The 18,478-nt window shown below is 45.1% G+C and overlaps 1 protein-coding gene across 1 annotated transcript in view; it reads left to right on the top strand.

Annotated features, from left to right (window-relative positions):
* The window catches only part of PRKDC (protein kinase, DNA-activated, catalytic subunit), a 127,281-nt gene that overhangs the window by 95,032 nt on the left and 13,771 nt on the right, over nt 1-18,478 (top strand). The window contains exons 64-73 of the mRNA XM_061123285.1: nt 503-641; nt 1,437-1,625; nt 2,511-2,735; nt 3,466-3,574; nt 4,667-4,778; nt 10,974-11,148; nt 15,537-15,711; nt 16,334-16,515; nt 17,126-17,306; nt 17,669-17,829. Of these exons, the coding sequence (XP_060979268.1) occupies nt 503-641; nt 1,437-1,625; nt 2,511-2,735; nt 3,466-3,574; nt 4,667-4,778; nt 10,974-11,148; nt 15,537-15,711; nt 16,334-16,515; nt 17,126-17,306; nt 17,669-17,829 (1,648 nt within the window). The remainder of the gene's footprint in view (nt 1-502; nt 642-1,436; nt 1,626-2,510; nt 2,736-3,465; nt 3,575-4,666; nt 4,779-10,973; nt 11,149-15,536; nt 15,712-16,333; nt 16,516-17,125; nt 17,307-17,668; nt 17,830-18,478) is intronic.

Raw genomic sequence — 18,478 nt, 5'->3', positions numbered from 1 at the left:
AACTTGTGCATTGTAAACCTTTATTTTCAGATTTTACATTAAATGCACTTTAGAATGGGCTTCCCAAGGTGATGCTAGTGGTAAAGAACCCACCTACCAATGCAGGAGATATAAGAGACTCGAGTTTGATTCCTATATCAGGAAGATCCCCTGGAAGGGAGGGCATGGCAACCCACTCCAGTCTTCTTGCCTGGAGAATCCCATGGACAGAGAAGCCTGGCAGGCTACAGTCCATGGGGTCACAAGAAGTCAGACACAACTGAAATGATTGAGCACACATGCATGCACTTGAGAATAATTTCTGCCTTCCACATGGCTCAAGTAATAAAACTTAATGGTAACTTCAAAATTTTTAAGATTTTATGTTTTAACAAAACAAGAATGACATCTTTTTTAGTTAATATAATTATGGCATCTTGACTTAATATCATTTTAAGAATGACTTTTAAAATATTGGGGCATTCACTGATTTGTCCCTTTTTTTTTTGGATCTGTTTCATAGACTGTACAGGTCGATTGGGGAGTATGACATCCTCCGTGGTATTTTCAGCAGTGAGATTGGAACAAAGCAGATCACGCAGGACGCGCTGTTAGCAGAAGCAAGAAGTGACTATTTTGAAGCTGCCAGGCTGTATAACGAGGTAGAGTTGATCTCCAGCAAGTGTGTCAGTTGCTTTACCACTTTTCTTCTCTGGATGGAAACACTGTCAGCTTTAGAACTTAGACCTTTGAATATTCAGCTGTATTCCTTAGCTTTTACACAGAGATTACTACCAGAAAATGGTTTCATAATAACTGAACATGAACTAGTTATTGTTCTAGCTCTTACTCTTTTTAAGAAAATACTGAATCAAAGAGAAAGTGTTTTTTACCAAGTTAGTATGAAATTATAAGATGTCATTTCAGTATCTGGTATTGTCATATAGTTTCTGTTTGAGTAGATTGTTTCCACTCTGGAAGTAAAACTTATAAAAAGGTAGGTGAGAGCTGGTTTGGGCAAGATGACTCTGAAGTCCAGTTTTGTACGGTTTGTGTTGGAGTTGTCCGTGGCCAAGTGTGGATGTGTGGCAGGTACTCACTTGCAGTTGAGGGCCTGTGGCCTGTGCGGGACATCTGAATGGTGAAACCCTCTGCAGTTTTGTATAAATGTCCTGTTTCTAATTTTCATTCTAAGAACTTTTCAAGTAGTGAAGAATCTACAGTATTTACATCAAATTAAGGGGCATTTTCAGTTTTAAGCTTATTAATTGACTTTATAGGTAAGTTCCCCAAAGAAGTGGTTCTGTCCTAGCTATTATTTTTAATACTCATTTGACTGTTAGGTTCCCTCAAGTTAACTCTCTTTTCCCTTTTTTTTCCACTTGTCATAAACCTGACAGTGATTATTCTTAGTGTGAATGTTACATGTATCCAATTTGGTAAAATAATCTTCACAGGCCCTCAACACACAAGAATGGTCAGATGGCGAGCCCACGGAAGCCGAGAAGGATTTCTGGGAACTTGCATCCCTTGACTGCTACAACCAGCTGTCCGAGTGGAAGTCGTTGGAGTACTGCTCCACAGCCAGCGCTGATGGCAAGGGCACCCCGGACCTGAGCAAGATGTGGAGCGAGCCCTTCTATCAGGTGCGGGGCGATCTGTGAGGTCACCCAAGTAGATGTCCTCGATAGTCAAGTGCTCTCTCATTAATGAAGGTGTTTAAAACTTTTCAGAAACAGGAAAGTAGTTGTAAAGCATTAGAGTGTTTATATAACTTGACTCCCCCAGACTCCGTAATATTGTTAAACCACTGTGCTTCCCTCATAGCTCAGTTGATAAAGAATCTGCCTGCAATGCAGGAGACCTTGGTTAAATTCCTGGGTCAAGAAGATCCACTGGGATAGGCTACTCACTCCAGTATTCTTAGGCTTACCTTGTGGCTCAGCTAGTAAAGAATCCGCCTGCAGTGTGGGAGACCTGGGTTGGATCCCTGGGTTGGGAAGATCCCCTGGAGAAGGGAAGGGCTACCCACTCCAGTATTCTGGCCTGGAGAATTCCATGGACTGTATAGTCCATGGAGTCGCAAAGAGTCGGACATGACTGAGCGATTTTCACTCACTCACTCACTGTGCTCTTAGCTAATGCTTTCAAAATAAGCAGATGCCTTTACAAAGGAACGTTAGCCTCCCTGGTGTGACCATAGGAAGAGCGTTTCCTGCTGTGTCTGCATCGCACAGAGGCCTCACTGGGCAGGCCAGGTGCTGGTCTGCACTGCTGCCCTCACCGGGCCTGCAGGTCCTCACTTGATACTGAATGTCCAGTTCTCTTTCAGCTACAAGTAGTTCCCCTTTTCTATAGAATGTGTTCCTGTATCTTTTGTGGTTATAAAATAAGCAATTGTAGATGAACTTGCTTATAAGATTGTAGCCTTAGGTTTAAAACATTAAACGCCATCATTTGGACCTGTGAAGTGACACCACAGATGCATGGCAATGCCGTCTCGGGATGTCACATCCCTTCTCGCTCTGCAGGAGACCTGCCTGCCGTACATGGTGCGCAGTAAGCTGAAGCTACTACTCCGCGGGGAGGGCGACCAGGCGCTGCTGACCTTTGTGGACGAGGCGCTGACCTCAGAGCTGCGGAAGGCCCTGCTCGAGCTCCGCTACAGCCAGGAGCTGAGTCTCCTCTATCTCCTGCAGGATGACATTGACAGGGCCAAGTATTACATCCAGAACTGCATCCAGATGTTCATGCAGGTAACCTGGGGGTGCCCACCGGGGGTGTGCTCTTCCTGTCAGCTTGGGTAGACATGGGCAGCTCGCTGGCCACTTCCCTCTGATTCCCTGCACACCAGCCAACGGCCTGGGGCCTTTTCGCACCTGTTTCTGATTTAGAAAGTTCCTTTTGTTTTCCCTTGAGTTTTTCTTTCTCTCCCTGGACGAGTACCTGAGAGGAGATCCTGCACCCAGGCGTCTGGATGGGAGGTGGTCGTGCAGGAGGGTCATGCGACCCTGCCGGCCAGTGTCTGTCCTGCCTCTGAGGTTGGCTGTTATATTGTTAAAGCCACATCTTGTGTAGAGTCCCTGAATGTTTGTTGTTGCCGAACATAGACACTCACTGTCTTTATGCTAGTTTTTAAACATGTTTGAGGTTGAGTAGCAGTCCACTTGAGGAGGTTTATGGAAGGAGAAAGGTTGGCTTCTATAGTTGGCAGTTCTGTATTATAGGATATTGTGGTTTTTAAGAATTGGTGGGGAATGGAGGCAGCGGCACCTGATTGTATCGCTCTTATTGATTTTGTTGAACCAAAATGTGATTGAAAACCAAAATTTTTAAAATATTAGACCATTTAATTGCTCCTGTGACCACTCAGAGACATCCTGTGTAACTGATCTGTTTATAGGGTGGTTGCTGTTTCATGTTTAGATTGTGTTAAAATCTGAAGCAGTACCTTGACTTGTAACCAATGCTAAATAACTTTTCCAGAACTATTCCAGTATTGATGTCCTCTTACACAGAAGTAAACTCACCAAATTGCAGTCTGTACAGACTTTCATAGAAATTCAGGAGTTCATCAGCTTTATTAGCAAACAAGGTAATTTTTTATTTTATGTATCTTTTTTCCTTTCATAATTAGGAAGAGTTTTGGCATCTTTTTTTTTTTTTTTGCTTGGTGATAGTACATGTTTCTTAACCTATGGGTTAGAAACTGTCTTGAGTTTACTCCATGAATGTATGTTTTGGAATTGTTGAAATAAGTGTGTAAAATAGTGCTCAGTGCTCTTCCAGGGAGCAGACGCTGTGGTCCCCACAGAGCAGAGAGGTCCAGGACCCCCATGAAAAACTGGGGTGATAGAATCTGCCAGTAGGGCTCGAGTTGGGTATGGTCGGGAGAGAGGGGCTCACAGAAGGCCAGCCTGACCCTGGGGCACTGGGTGACTGCCCTGGGTGCCAGGTGGTAAGGTGAGGCCCGGGTGGCTGTGCCCAGACCAAAGGCCTTTCTGCTGCTGCGGAGGGGGCTTAATCCTGATGCTGATGGTAGTTCCCCGGAGCCAGAAGTAACCAAATTTCATTTCTGTTCATACAAATAACTATGAAAGACTTAGTACTGATAAAAGTTTGTGTTCAGAACTATCTCCCTGACTGTTCTCTGCTTTAAATTTGGAGAATGGTTTTTCAAGTATGTATTACTAGTGGCGTATCATTTTAGGAGCTGTGTTAGTTTCTTTTCTCTGTATTTTACCCAGTTTTATAACAGCCTATGAGATGTAGGCTCAAAAACTAATATCATGGCATCTGATGACTGATGCTGAAGCCGGAATACTTTGGCCAGGTGATGTGAAGAACTTACTCATTAGAAAAGACCCTGATGCTGGGAAAGACTGAAGGCAGAAGAAGGGGATGACAGAGGATGAGATGGTTGGATGGCATTGCTGACTTTATGCGCATGAGTTTGAGCAAACTCTGGGAGTTGGTGATGGACAGGGAAGCCTGGAGTGCTTTAACTTTTCTTGCCAGAATATATTAAACATGGTAACTTTGTGCTCCTGTTGTGAACAATAGGGCCAAGTGTTGTAATTTGGACAAGGAATCTGAACTAAGTTTCTGTTTACTGATGGCAGCTCACTTTGTAAGGTGGTCTGATCATTGGGCTGTGGCCACACTCACACCATAATGTCATTTTTAGGTAATTTATCATCTCAAGTTCCCCTGAAGAGACTTGTGAAAACCTGGACAAATCGATACCCCGATACTAAAATGGACCCAATGAACGTCTGGGATGACATCATCACGAATCGGTGAGATGCGATCGCGCCAAGTTGATGTGGTCTCTTTTCTGAAGTTTCCAGAATCATTTTTCTCCCAAACTGTGGTTGAGCGGTGTGGGGTCTGAGCCCTGTGTGCGCCCATTTCCACTGAGGTTGTCCCATCAGCAGTCTCCCTGCCTGTGTGCGGTCATGTCCCCTGTCTGTCCTATGCTGGGCGGTGAGCTGTGGATGTGCTCAGGGCTGAGAGAAGGCGGGGCAGCCCCTGTGCTCCTGTCTCAGGGCTGCCTGATGGGGAGCGACACCCTGACTTCTCAGCCCCGTTATGCACCATATGCCTCACTTCACCAGGTCTGAGGCTCTCTGCCTCCCTTGTAACAGCCCTGGGTGGTCCACAGGCAGATACTTGCCACACATATGGGTGGGAGGAGCAGGGCCAGAGAGGCTGTGAGTTGTTTTATGCAACTTTAGTCAGGGGGACCGAAGGACTGTGACCCCCACATGTCCTCTTCCTGCCATTGGACCCTGTTTCCTCTGGTACTACAGCTTTTCAAAGATTCACTTTTAATACTTTTTATTTTTCAAACTTTTCGACGTTTTATTTTGAGACAGTTCTTTTCTAAAAAAATAACAAGAAAAGTGGCACTCTTCTGTGTGCCTTTTTCTCAGATTCATGGTTTTTTAAGCATTTTTAATAAATTGCTATATTGGCCTTTTTTTTTCCTCTCCACATACATATACTTATTTTTTGAACCATTTGAGGATAAGCTGCACACATCTGTCTTTACTTCTTTGTTTATCAGTGTACCTTTCCTAAGAAAAAGAGTATTTTCTTAGAACCATGGTACAATAGTAACTTCTGTTTTCACTTTAATGTACAGCCTCAATTTCAGTTTTCTCATTTCTCCCATTAATGTCCTGTAAAGCATTCCAGCCTTTAAGACAGCACACGGCAGCATCGTATATGCATTTATTTAGCTGATATGTCTTCTTGGTCTCCTTGAACCTGGGACAGTTCTTCAGCCGCTTTCAGGACACTGATGCTCTAGAGGTGTTTTCTGTAGTTTGGGTTTAGCTGTATGTCATCACAACTGTCTTCAGGTGAGATGCCTGTGGTGGGAATGCCGCTGAAGCAGAGTGTACGTCCTGCGGCATCCCTCCTAGAAGCACAGAGTGTCCCCTGCCTTTCCTTTCCTGGGGGCAGTGGTGTTGGCTGTCTGGTTAAAGCAGTGTCTGGCCTTCCCGGGTGTCAGGCCTGTTTTCTCCTCTGCACCTAACGGATGACGGGGGAGGTGCTCTGCGACACGTTGGTCCTGCTGGATGAGGTCACCTCTTCCACACTGTGTCTGGATGAGGCCGCCTTCTCCTCACTGTGTCTGGATGACTCTGGACAAAGCAGCCTTGCCAGTGCTGTCCGGTGACCATCTTCTCCTGCTGCCAATGTGCCCATGTTTGTCTGCATCTCGAAGGAAGCCCTCCTTCTTCCCCATCTGTTTATCTACTCATTTACTTAAATTTTAATCATTAGTATATAATCATGGAATCAAATTTTATTTATGGAATATAATCCATTACTGTTCTTATTTATTTCATGTTCAGAATGTCTCAAGTTTGGTTAGTGGGAGACCTTTCGATCTGGTATTCCAGGCTCATCTTGCAAAATTATTCACCTGTATTTTCTTCTAGAAATGTTATGGTTCCATTTTTTATGTCTTGGCCTGTGATCCAGTGGAAGAGATCCTGTAGATGGTGTGAGGCAGGGGTACAAGTGCACTTTTTCCATGTGGATATCTGGTTTGTAGTCCCATTTGTTCAAAAGTCTTAACTTTTTTTTCATTGAATTGCCTTGGCACCTTTTTTGAGAATCAGTGGCCATTATATCTGTGGGTATTTTTTTGAATTCTCTGTTCTGTTTCTCGATGCTTATCTTTTCACAATATCAAACTGTATTCATTACTGATGCTTTATAGTAAGTCTTGAATCAGATAGGGTGAGTCCTCCAACTTTGTTTTCCTTAATGAAAATTGCTTTGTTTCTGTTAGGGTATTTATATTCATATGTACATTTTAGAATCTGTTTATCAATTTCTACCAAAAAAAAAGAAAAACAGTTTGGTTGGACTTTTGTTGACTACAGATCAATTTTGGGAATTGCTGTCTTAACAGCGTAGAGTTCTCTAGTTCAGGAATGTGATATGTCTCTCTGTTTACTTGGGTCTTCTTTAATTTCAAAGATTTGTACTTTTTCAGTATGAAAATCTTAGATGTCTTTTGTTAGATTTGTTTCTAAGTATGTGTTGTTTTTTCAGCATTGTTGTAAATGGATTTTTTTTCCATTGTATTGGTATTTTCTAATTATTTGCTGCTCATATACTGATTTTCTGAAAGTTTTTTTTTTATCATGAAGAGATGTTGAATTTTGTCAAAGGCCTTTTCTTTGCATCTATTTAATTGATCATGTTTTTCTCTTTTTTTCACGTATGTGTCTATGAGGTCCATTTTGTCTATAGTACTGTTCAACTATGCTATTTCTTTATTGATTTTCTGTCTGGGTGATCTATCCATTGTTGGTGGTAGAGTATTAAAGTCCCAACAATAGTTGGATTGCTGTTTATTTCTCCTTTTAGTTCTATTACTGTTTGCTTTATAGGTTTAGGTGTTTCGATGTTGGGTGCATAAATATTTGTAATCATTGTATTTTCTTGCAGATTGGTGGTTGGCCCCTTTATCCCCATGTAATGACCTTGCTTGTATCTTTTTACTGTTGTTAGCTTAGAGTCTGTTTGCTCTGATAGCGTAGAGCTACCCCTGCTCTTTGGGGTTACCAGTTACTTGAAATATCTTTCTCTCCCTTTACTCTGTCAGTGTGTCTCAGAGCAGAGGTGAGTCTGGAGTAGACATCATATCGTTGGATCTTTTTGTCTTCTGACTGTGTCATGTGGCTTGTGGGATCCTAGTTCCCTGTGCAGAGATGGACCTCGGGCCAGGACAGTGCAGGTGCCGAGTCCTAGGCACTAGACCTCGAGGGAACTCCCTGGATCTTGTTTTTATCCATTCAGACATTCTGTGTCTTTTGCTTGAAGAATCTAACCTGTTTATATTTGAAACAGTTATTGATAGGTAAGGACTTACTGGTCCCACTTTGTTAACTGCTCTCTGACAGTTTTGTGGGTTCATTACCCCTTTTTGCTTTCCCTGTTCTTTCTTGTGTGATTTGATGACTTTTTGTCTACTGTGTTTTGACTTCTTTATCACATCTTTTGTGTGGCTACTGCAGGCTTTCCTTTGTGTTTAGCATACAGCTTACATAAGCTGTCTTGTAAAAGGGTTCTCTGTGCTGCCTGGATTCTCTGATCAGGCTTCCTGGGTGGTCGGAACAGGGCCCTGTGCTCAGCAATAAGCTGGGGTACTGTTGAGGGGTGGGGAAACAGCAAGACTGGCCCAAAGGCCGGCACAGCTCATCACCTGGGGACCCAGATCAGGTGGGACTTCACGCCAATTCCCTGGCCAGACAAGGCCACCAGTCGACTCTGAAGACGGGACAGGAGAGTCACTGGCCGAGCTGGCTGCTGCAGCACTGTGGGTGGGCGCCACAGCCCACATGTTCTGGTGAGGCTCCCTGCATGGCTGAGCTGAAGGCTCTTCCACAGGGCAGTTTCCTGGCCCATGCGGGGACACCACGTAGGCCCCTCAGCTGGCAGGGCTCTTGTTTGGGAACCAGATGCAGCAGAACCATGAGCCATGCTACATGGCTCTGTGGCCCAGCCACTGTCCTGGCTTTGTCCACAGGCAGGGCCTCCCGCTGGGCCATCCTGTGCTGCTGTGAGCAGGGTCGCAGGGGGGGCTGTGCAGGTCCCCAAGCTACATTGAGAGTGGCTGGGGCTGTGAATTAGCTTCTCTGTCCAGGCAGAGAACAGAACACGCTCCAGGACTGGTGACACTTGTTGTTTGGGTCCTGAATCAGGCAAACCTGTACCCTGCCCACCTCCCTGGTCAGACTGGGCCAGCATCTCAGCTCAGATGCACGAAGCCGCTGGTTAGGATTTCTGTTCAGTCACCACTGGGAGCAGGGCCCTGCCTTCCCAGATCCATTGCTGGTTGCTGTAATTCCCCCAGCTCTTCTGTTATAGTCTGAGCCCTGAGACCCCTAGGAGGTGAGACCCACAGCCCTGGGAGCAGGCATCCCCCCCAGTCTCTGGGGTACAGGGCTGTTTACAACTCACCGTCGTGTTGGGGAATTTTCCCAGAGGTATCTTGTCTGTGAACATTGTTGGTTGGTGTTGGTTGGTGTTCCTGTGAGGGGACCAAGGTCAAGAATGACCTGTGTCACCATCCGGATAATGTTGCTCATCTTTTTTGCTGTGTTAGTGGTGTGATACATTGCTTTTGATTCTGAAGTAGATGTTGCATTTAAAGGTAAACCTGTGTGGTTATGGTGACCTCTTTTCCAATATCTTTTCCATATTCTTGGTTTGCTAACATTTTGTTAAGAATTTTTTCTGTCTGTATTCGAGTGGGAACTGGTCTGTAATGTCTCCCTTTTTTGTAATGTCTTTGTTAGGTTTTGATGTTAGGGTTTTGCAGGCCTCATAAAATGAGTTAGGGCATGTATCCTTCTCTCTTTTTTAAAAAGTTTGTGTAAGATACTTCTTATTTCTTAAATATTTGATGCAGTTCATCAGTGAAACTATATTTACCTGGAGGTTTCATGTGGGGCAGATTTTTGATAACATATGTAATTACTTAAGTAGACATACGGCTGGGACCTTCCTGGTGGTCCAGCAGCCAGGGCTCCATGCTCCCAGCGCAGGGGCCCAGGTTCATTCCCTGACTGGGTAGCTAGATACCACATGGTGCAACTAAGACCCAGCACAGCCAAATACATAAATACTGGGGGGAAAAAACCTTTTTGAAAAGAGATATATAGGACTATTTAAATTTTCTCTTTCTTTCCATATCAATTTTATTAAATTATATTTTTCCATTTCATGTCAAATTGTTGGCATAAAGTTGCTCATATTATACTCTAATGTTATTATTTGTGGTATCTGTAGTGGGAGATCCTTATTCAGTCCTGATATTGATGATTTGTGTTTCCTTTTTTTTCTTCATCAGTTTGTCAATTTTAGATGTCTGTCAATTTTGCTGATTTTCTCAAAGGATCTGCTTTGCTGGTTTTATCATCGATCTGTTTTCTATTTAATTTATTTCTGGTTTCATCTTTAGTATTTTCTTTCTGCATATTTTAGACTTAGCTTTTCCTTTTTCAGTTTCTTAAGGTGTAAACTTTCATCATTTGATTTTATGCTTTTTTGTTCAGTACATTTAAAGTTATAATGTTCCTCTAAGCACTGCTTCAGCTGCACATTGCAGATTTTAGTACGTTGCATTTATATTTTTACATTTTATATTATCTTGTGGTTCAAAATATTTTCTCATTCTTCTGTGATTTCTTTTTGATCCATAAAATAGTTATAAGTGAGTTTCTGTGTCTTACTGATTTCTGAATTAATTCCTTATGGTTATAAACATACTGTATGGTTTCAGTCTCTTTAAATTTATCAAGACTTGATCTATGGCCAAGCATATGGTCTTAGTAAATATACCATGTGTACTTGAAAACCCAGTATATTCTGCAGTTCTTGGACATAATGTGTATAATTTTCAATTAGATCAAGGTGGTCAATTGTGTTTTTCAGATCTTCCATGTCTTTAGTGGTTTTTTTGTGAGTCAGTGTTACTGAAAATTAAAACACTGAAATACAGTCATAGGAACCAAATCAGATGTGTATAAAATTGGCCATATATGGAACACAGCCACTGTTCTCAGTGGTTATAATCTGCCTACCACTTGATACTGTCTGACTTTGGGAGGAATACCTTAGATTTGGAGACAGAAGAGAAAAATGGTTTCGACCCAACACCAGATGTGCTGTCCCTTCATTAAGAAGGCAGGTTGTGAGTGTAAATATTGTACTTTGTGGAGGTGGAGGCAATAGATGATATCTGGAAAGTTAAAATATCTAAAGTGATCTTCAGAGGATCCTCAGAGTTGGGTAATAAAAATGGAGATTAAGTCCAGTACTGAGAGTGTAACACTAACAGTCTAAAAAATGAGCAAAATTTCAGTAAGTGTAGAATATCTGTCTGAATGCTATCCAGTAGCTTCCTGTATGTCAGAGATTTCTTTCACAAGTCCGGCATTAACTCTTTCCTTTGTTTCATGTAGATGTTTCTTTCTCAGCAAAATAGAGGAGAAGCTCAGTCTCCTTCAAGACAGTGAAGGTGCGAGTGAGGACGGAGCTGAGATGGATGCACAGACTCAGGAAGAGGACGCACGGGCCCTGATCACGAGCTGCAGCTTCTCCATGAGGATGCAGATGGCCGAGAGTGCGAGGAAGCAGGTGGGCGCCAGGGCCACAGACTCCGAACCGGCGGTCTCTAAGCCGAGCTTCTCTTAAAAAACTGGTGCTTAGGGGTGATGGAGTTGTTAGTGTTTCTTTTCTTTATAAGAAAGTAAACTTGAAGAAAAATTAAAGTTTTCCAGAAAGCTTTTAAAGTTTATTATTCACTTGTCAGCCATTTCAAAATGTTTATTTTCTGTTACTTATAAAAAAAATAGACCTAATATCAGGTTTTCTCTTGTTTAACAAAATGAATGTTTGCCAGTTTGTTACAAATTGTATTTAGGTTTCAAATTGTATTTTGTGAAAAATCTATCATTTGATAATAAGATCCTTAATCTATACAAGTGTGCTTTGTTTAAAAGTGGCATATTAACATTTTAAGTATCAAATTTTTCATGTAATCATATTTAAATGTACTAGGGGAGCTTTCTGTCTTAATGACCCTATGTTGATTGCTGTTATAAAGCAAAGAATATTATGCCAGTAGAAATAATTAGTATTTCTGTTTTGTGGGTTTTAATACTCATGTATAATGTTTTTCTTTGAGATAGGTATTGTATCAGGAATTTTTATATTTTCAATAACAAAAAGCCCAGCCTGGAGCAGCCTAAGTGAATGAAGGAGCTATATCAGTCCCTACTCTAGAGGAGCAGGCTTTCAGATGCTCTCGAATCCCCCACTGAGGAGGATCTGTCTCTTGTCCCGGTCTCCCCCGCCACACACACAAGAATCTTGTTCTTCGTGACTCTGATAACTCCAGGCTTCCCTTGGAGTTGGAAATGCTCTTGATGTTTCGTGTCTTGCTTTCCCACTGCATCTTTCTGGAATCAGGTAGTCTCTCCCTATTTCCTGCAGAAAAGAAAGAAGATTCTTCTTTTCCAGAAGGCCCTGGCCATTTCTTCTTCCGTCTTCTTAGCTCTGGGTGCAGCAGTAGTGGCTGTGGTCCAGGGCATGTAGCTGAGGGGGTGCATGTGGCTTCTCAGCAGGAAGTGGGGCACAGCGGGTGTTTTCTACTGCTGGCGGGGCATGAGGTAGGAGGGAAGGAAGGCTCCATGGAGGGGAGGCACTTGGGAGAGAAAGCTGCTAAGATACATTTTTAAATAAAATCCCAAAGGTGAGAAACTGGGAACTGCAGAGTCTGCTGTGAGGGGAAGGCTCTTTAGTGATGCTGATTTGAGGTGGACCGTGAAGCCTGTGGCCCAGAATCAGGGACTGGAGACTCCAGGAGGTCCTGGAAGGTCTTGTACATGCTGGTGGGAATGAAAACTGTGTGAAACAAGACCAGAGACAGCAGGAGGGATGAGGGCAACCTGGACTTCTGGTCTGAGTGGTTGGAAGGGTTGTAACACAGTTCAGTGTCAGTATCTTTGAAACTTAGCAGAGAATTAGATTTAAGAGATGTCCATAAAACAACCAAATAAAAAGTAGAGAAATTGTATATTAAAACTAAAAACTTCTGTGCCTCAGATGACACACTAAAGGAAGTGAAGAGACAACCCATATAATGGGAGAAAATATTTGGAAATTGTGTATCTGATAAGCGTCCCCTTATCCAGAATATATAAAAACTCTTTACGACCGACAAACAGAAAGTCAAACAATCCAGTGACAAAACGGGCAAAGGATCTGAATGGATGCTTCTCCCAGGAAGACACTCAAGTAGCTAGTGCACACATGAAGAACGCAGCACCACAATTCGTGAGGGGGGAGACAGGTCAGACCACAGCGAGGGCGCACCCGCCACCACCCTCAGGATGGCTGGAGTAGAGGTGTGCTGTGCAGTCACTGGCCTGGCAGCTCCTGCAAACGCTAAGGGTCACCATGTCACTGTAGTTCCTCTCCTCCAAATATACCCATGAGAAAGCAGAGCTTAGGTCCAAATGGAAATTTGTATCCAGGGGCTTTCAGTTCAGTTGCTCAGTCATGTCCAACTCTTTGCGACCCCATGGACTGCAGCACACCAGGCTTCCCTGTCCATCACCCGCTCCCAGAGCTTACTCAGATTTATGTGCATCAAGTTGGTGATGCCATCCAACCATCTCATCCTCTGTTGTCCCCTTCTCCTCCTGCCTTCAATCTTTCCTGGCATCAAGGTCTTTACAAATGAGTCAGTTCTTCGCAAAAGGTGGCCAAAGTATTGGAGCCTCAGCTTCAGCATCAGTCCTTCCAGTGAATATTGAGGACTGATGTCCTTTAGGATGGACTGGTTGGATCTCCTGCAGTCCAAGGGACTCTCAAGAGTCTTCTCCAACACCACAGTTCAAAAGCATAAATTCTTTGGCGCTCAACTTTCTTTATAGTCCAACTCTCACATCCACACATGACTACTGGAAAAACCATAGCTTTGACTAGATGGACCTTTGTTGGCAAAATAATGTCTCTGCTTTTTAATATGCTGTCTAGATGAGCGACTTCACTTTCAGTTTTCACTTTCATGCATTGGAGAAGGAAATGGCAGCCCACTCCAGTGTTCTTGCCTGGAGAATCCCAGGGATGGGGAAGCCTGGTGGGCTGCCGTCTATGGGGTTGCACAGAGTCAGACATGACTGAAGCGACTTAGCAGCAGCAGATTGGTTATAGTTTTTCTTCCAAGGAGCAAGTGTCTTTTAATTTCGTGGCTGCAGCATCTGCAGTGATTTCAGAGCCCCCAAAAATAAAGTCTGTCACTGTTTCCATTGTTTTCCCATCTATTTGCCATGAAGTGATGGGACCAGATGCCATGATCTTAGTTTTCTGAATGTTGAGTTTTAAGCTAACTTTTTCATTCTCCTCTTTCACTTTCATCAAGAGGCTCTTTGGTTCTTTTTTGCTTTCTGCCATAAGGGTGGTGTCATCTACTTATCTGAGGTTATTGATATTTCTCCTGGCAATCTTGATTCCAGCTTGTGCTTCATCCAGCCTGACATTTTGCATGATGTACTCTGCATATAAGTTAAATAAGCAGGGTGACAATATACAGCCTTGACATACTCCTTTCCGGATTTGGAACCAGTCTGTTGTTCCATGTCCAGTTCTAACTGTTGCTTCCTGACCTGCATACAGGTTTCTCAAGAGGCAGGTCAGGTGGTCTGGTATTCCCATCTCTTTCAGAATTTTCAGCAGTTTGTTGTGATTCACACAGTCAAAGGCTTTGGTGTAGTCAATAAAGCAGAAGCAGATGTTTTTCTGGAACTCTCTTGCTTTTTCGATGATCCAACAGATGTTGGCAATTTGATCTCTGGTTCCTCTGCCTTTTCTAAATCCAGCTTGAACATCTGGAAGTTCTCAGTTCATGTACTGTTGAAGCCTTGCTTGGAGAATTTTGAGCATTACTTTACTAGCATGTCAGATGAGTGCAATTGTGTGGTAGTTGGAACATTCTTTGGCATTGCCTTTCTTTGGGATTGGAATGAAAACTGACCTTTTCCAGTCCTGTGGCCACTGCTGAGTTTTCCAAATTTGCTGGCTTATTGAGTGCAGCACTTTCACAGCATCATCTTTTAGGATTTGAAATAGCTCAGCTGGAATTTCATCACCTCCACTAACTTTGTTTGTAGTGGTGCTTCCTAAGGCCCACTTGACTTCACATTCTAGGATGTCTGGCTCTAGGTGAGTGATCACACCATCGTGGTTATCTGGGTCATGAAGATCTTTTTTGTGCAGTTCTTCTGTGTATTCTTGCTGCCTCTTCTTAATATCTTCAGCTTCTGTTAGGTCCATAACATTTCTGTCCTTTATTGTGTCCATCTTTGCATGAAATGTTCCCTTGGTATCTCTAATTTTCTTAAAGAGATCTTTAGTCTTTCCCATTCTATTGTTTTCCTCTGTTTCTTTGTGTTGATCACTGAGGAAGGCTTTCTTGTCTCTCCTTGCTATTCTTTCAAATGGGTGTATCTTTCATTTTCTCCTTTGCCTTTAGCTTCTCCAGGGCCTTTATTTGCATTCAAATTAGCAAAGAACATTATTTGAAATAGCCAAAGGTTTCAACAACAAAGCTGGATCGTTTGTCAGGAGGAGGTGGATGATAAACTTTGGTTCACCCTGCAGGAGAGCATTGCTCAGCTGTAGGGAAGGGTGGGGTTCTGACTCAAGTCCGAGGTCATCTGCTGACTCGATGATACCAAGGGTCTGGCACAGGCAGATCTAGGGGCAGAAGGCCATGGTTGCGCGGCTGGGGAGGGGAAACCCCAGTGGATAGGGGTTTCGTGGATGAGGAATGTGTTGTGAACTCGGTGGCAGTGATGCTCTCCCAGCCTCCCTGGAGTGCATGTTGTGGCTGTGACTGTCCCTGCGGTAAACACAGGGACACCCCATGGTTTCAGCTGAGGTGACGGGTCCCTGCTCCCTGCTGGATTGTTTGCTGCGGGCCCTGTCTCATCTCTCTGCTTCCTCTCTCTCTCCTGCAGAACAATTTCTCACTCGCCTTGAAGTTGCTGAAGGAGCTGCACAGAGAGTCGAAAGCCCGGGAGGACTGGCTGGTGACGTGGGTGCAGGCCTACTGCCGGCTCAGCCATAGCCGGGCCCGGGCCCAGCGCCGGCCCGAGCAGCTGCGCACGGCTCTCAGGACTGCGTCCCTGCTGGGTGCGAGCTGCTTTCCGTGCGGCACACGTGGTGGAGCCTGTCTTCTCACCTCTTCTCTGTGCTGCTCTATCTGACATTTGGGAACTCAATTTTATAAACATGTTTTAAAAGATAATTTTATTTATTTTTGGCTGTGCCGGGTCTTCATTACCACATGAGCTTTTTTCTAGTTGCCGAGGATGGGCTCTGGAGCCCTCGGGCTTCAGTCATTGTGACATTGTGGGCTCAGTAATTGTGGCTCCCTGGCTGTGGAGCACACATTCAGTAGTTGTGGCCATGGGCTTAGCTGCTCCTTGGCATGTGGAATCTTCTTGGCTCAGGGATGGGACCTGTGTCTCCTACATTGGCAGACAAATTCTTTACCACTGAGCCACCAGGGAAGCCCTGTAAAATTTTTATTAAATGTTTATTAAGTATTTGGAGCCAAGGTAATTTGTATCCTAATAATACTATTAAATATGACTTTTGGAGCTTTTATTTCTTTAAAGTTGAAGTTTAAAATATTCCTTTTAACACTTAGCTAAATTTTGGGTGTAGTAGTTTAATTATGACTATATTCTTTTTAATTTGTGTTTTTACTCACTTCTAAAAAAATTGTGTGTGTGTGTGTGTGATCCCATAGCTGAGAACACATCGAGCACAAGCGCCCTGGCTTCCCGTGACCATCATGTCCTGCTGGGCACGACCTACCGGATCCTGGCCGATGCGCTCTGCGACGAGCCCACCTGCCTTGCTGGGATCGGGGAGGGCAAGGCCAGGAGTGTCGTGGAGCTGTCTGGGTCCAGCTCAGAGGATGTGGACAAGGTAGTGACGCTGGGGACCTGAGCTCCTTGCATCGTGTGTTTGTCCTGACCATGACAGGACATGAGAGCAGCAGCAGGTCTTGCTGTGTGCCTTTAACGTGTAGCTAGCAGTTACACGCAGCCGAGTTTGCCGCTGGGCTAGTGACACCCTCCATGTGCTTCCTATTCACTCGGATAACACCTTTCCTTTAGTGTCAAGAATGTGGAGTCTGTGTTGATGCCCATGGACAGTTTTTCCATGCACTTTGCTGTAATCTTGCCATCTGTCATCATCCAGATGCCCCACTAGCTTGTGGGGAAAACCAGCTTTTCTGCTTTTTTGTGTAGCAGCTGCTCTGTTGGCTTTTTTCAGGTGATTCTATTTTATCAGTAATTCCCATGTGCTCCTCATGTCACTTGTGTCCCCAGCTCTTCCTCAGCCCCACTCTGGGGCCTGGGGATTCCGCCTCGTGTTGGTTTTCAGGTCCTGAGGTTATGTGAGGCTCGTGTCTCTCTCCCGTTCTGGCACTAACAGCTTTGTGTTCACTGGTGGCCCATGGGGCCCAGGTAGGGAGGAGGGTCCTCAGGAAGCTCCAGGCCCACTCACAGCTGTCAGGGTCTCTGAATTCCAGGTCATGGCAGGTTTGTACCAGAGGGCGTTCCACCACCTTTCTGAGGCCGTCCGGGTGGCAGAGGAGGAGGCCGGGCCCTCGGCGCAGGGCCAGGGGCCTACAGCTGGCGTGACCGTGGCTTACCTGACACTCGCCGAGTTCTGTGACCAGCAGCTCCGCAGGGAGGAGGAGGGCCCATCCGGTGAGCCTCACATTGTGTCAGCACACAGTTTGTCTGTTTGAGAGGCAATGACACGGGTGCACCCTGTGGCCTGCCTGTGACGGTGGCAGGCTGTCTCTGTCCCTCCGTCTGCTTACCTGATGTGAGTATAACCGGCTCCTGTGGCTGCCCTCCTGTTGCAGCCCAGGACTCAGATGGCATCACTCAGGAGCAGGCATCAGCTCCCGAGAGAAGCCCTCACACGGGGCCCAGGACTGGCAGCTCTGCTGCAGTCGTTGCTGCAGAGGGAACATGATGATTACAAATGCAAGCCCCGGGAAGTGAGCGTCAGGGTCGGTCACTGTGTCTGCATGGGGGTGGTGACCACATCTTCTCCCCATTAGTCCTTCGGTCCACAGAGCTGCTCACATATCCAGCCCTTGTGGTGGACAAGATGTTGAAGGCCTTGAAGTTTCACTCGAGCGAGGCCCGGCTGAAGTTCCCCCGGCTCCTGCAAATCATCACACAGTATCCGGAGGAGACGCTGGGCCTGATGACCAGAGAGGTCAGTGTGTTCCTTCCAGCAGCTGGAACTTGATGGAACTTAGGTCCAGACACGCAACGTGTATGGGGCATGGGTGATGGCTTTTCCTAATCACTGCTTTCTGCTGCATCCCAAAACGTGTGTCAGTGAAACGCTGAGAGTGAGCTCCCTGTCCTTGCTTTCCCCTGGGGGTGTTGCTGTGAAGACTCCGTCTGCAGGGGGACCCGAGGGGCTGAGAAGGGGCAAGGCCAGTACACAGCCTCCTCTCCTTTCAGGGCTAAGCCTCGTCTGTAGCATCCGGGGCCTTATGCTCAGCTCACTGTTTGGCAGCACCACATTTTGACAGGGGATGTTTTGGGTACTGGCCCACCACACCCTGCATCTTGGGGACCCTGAGGGCTCCCACCAAAATCCCACTCCCCTGCTCGTGTCCCATGCTGGCCTCTCTGCTGGGGCTGTGTTGGGGCAAAAGGGAGGCAGGGCCCTCAGAGAGGATCCTTAGTGACTTTTATGGAGCTGTAACTGGAAAAACCGGGCCAGGCTTTGAGCTGACAATGTAACAGTTCAGAAAGGGTGACACGCGCTGTTAGCTGGGCACAGCGGGCTTGTAGACGGTGCTGTCACCAAGCTCAGAGTCAGTACTTTGCGCACTTGGATGGGTGAGCATTTC

The sequence above is a fragment of the Dama dama genome, chromosome 21 (genome assembly GCF_033118175.1).
Source record: "Dama dama isolate Ldn47 chromosome 21, ASM3311817v1, whole genome shotgun sequence".
NCBI classification, from domain to species: Eukaryota; Metazoa; Chordata; class Mammalia; order Artiodactyla; family Cervidae; genus Dama; species Dama dama.
This window is presented reverse-complemented; position numbering and strand designations above follow the sequence as displayed.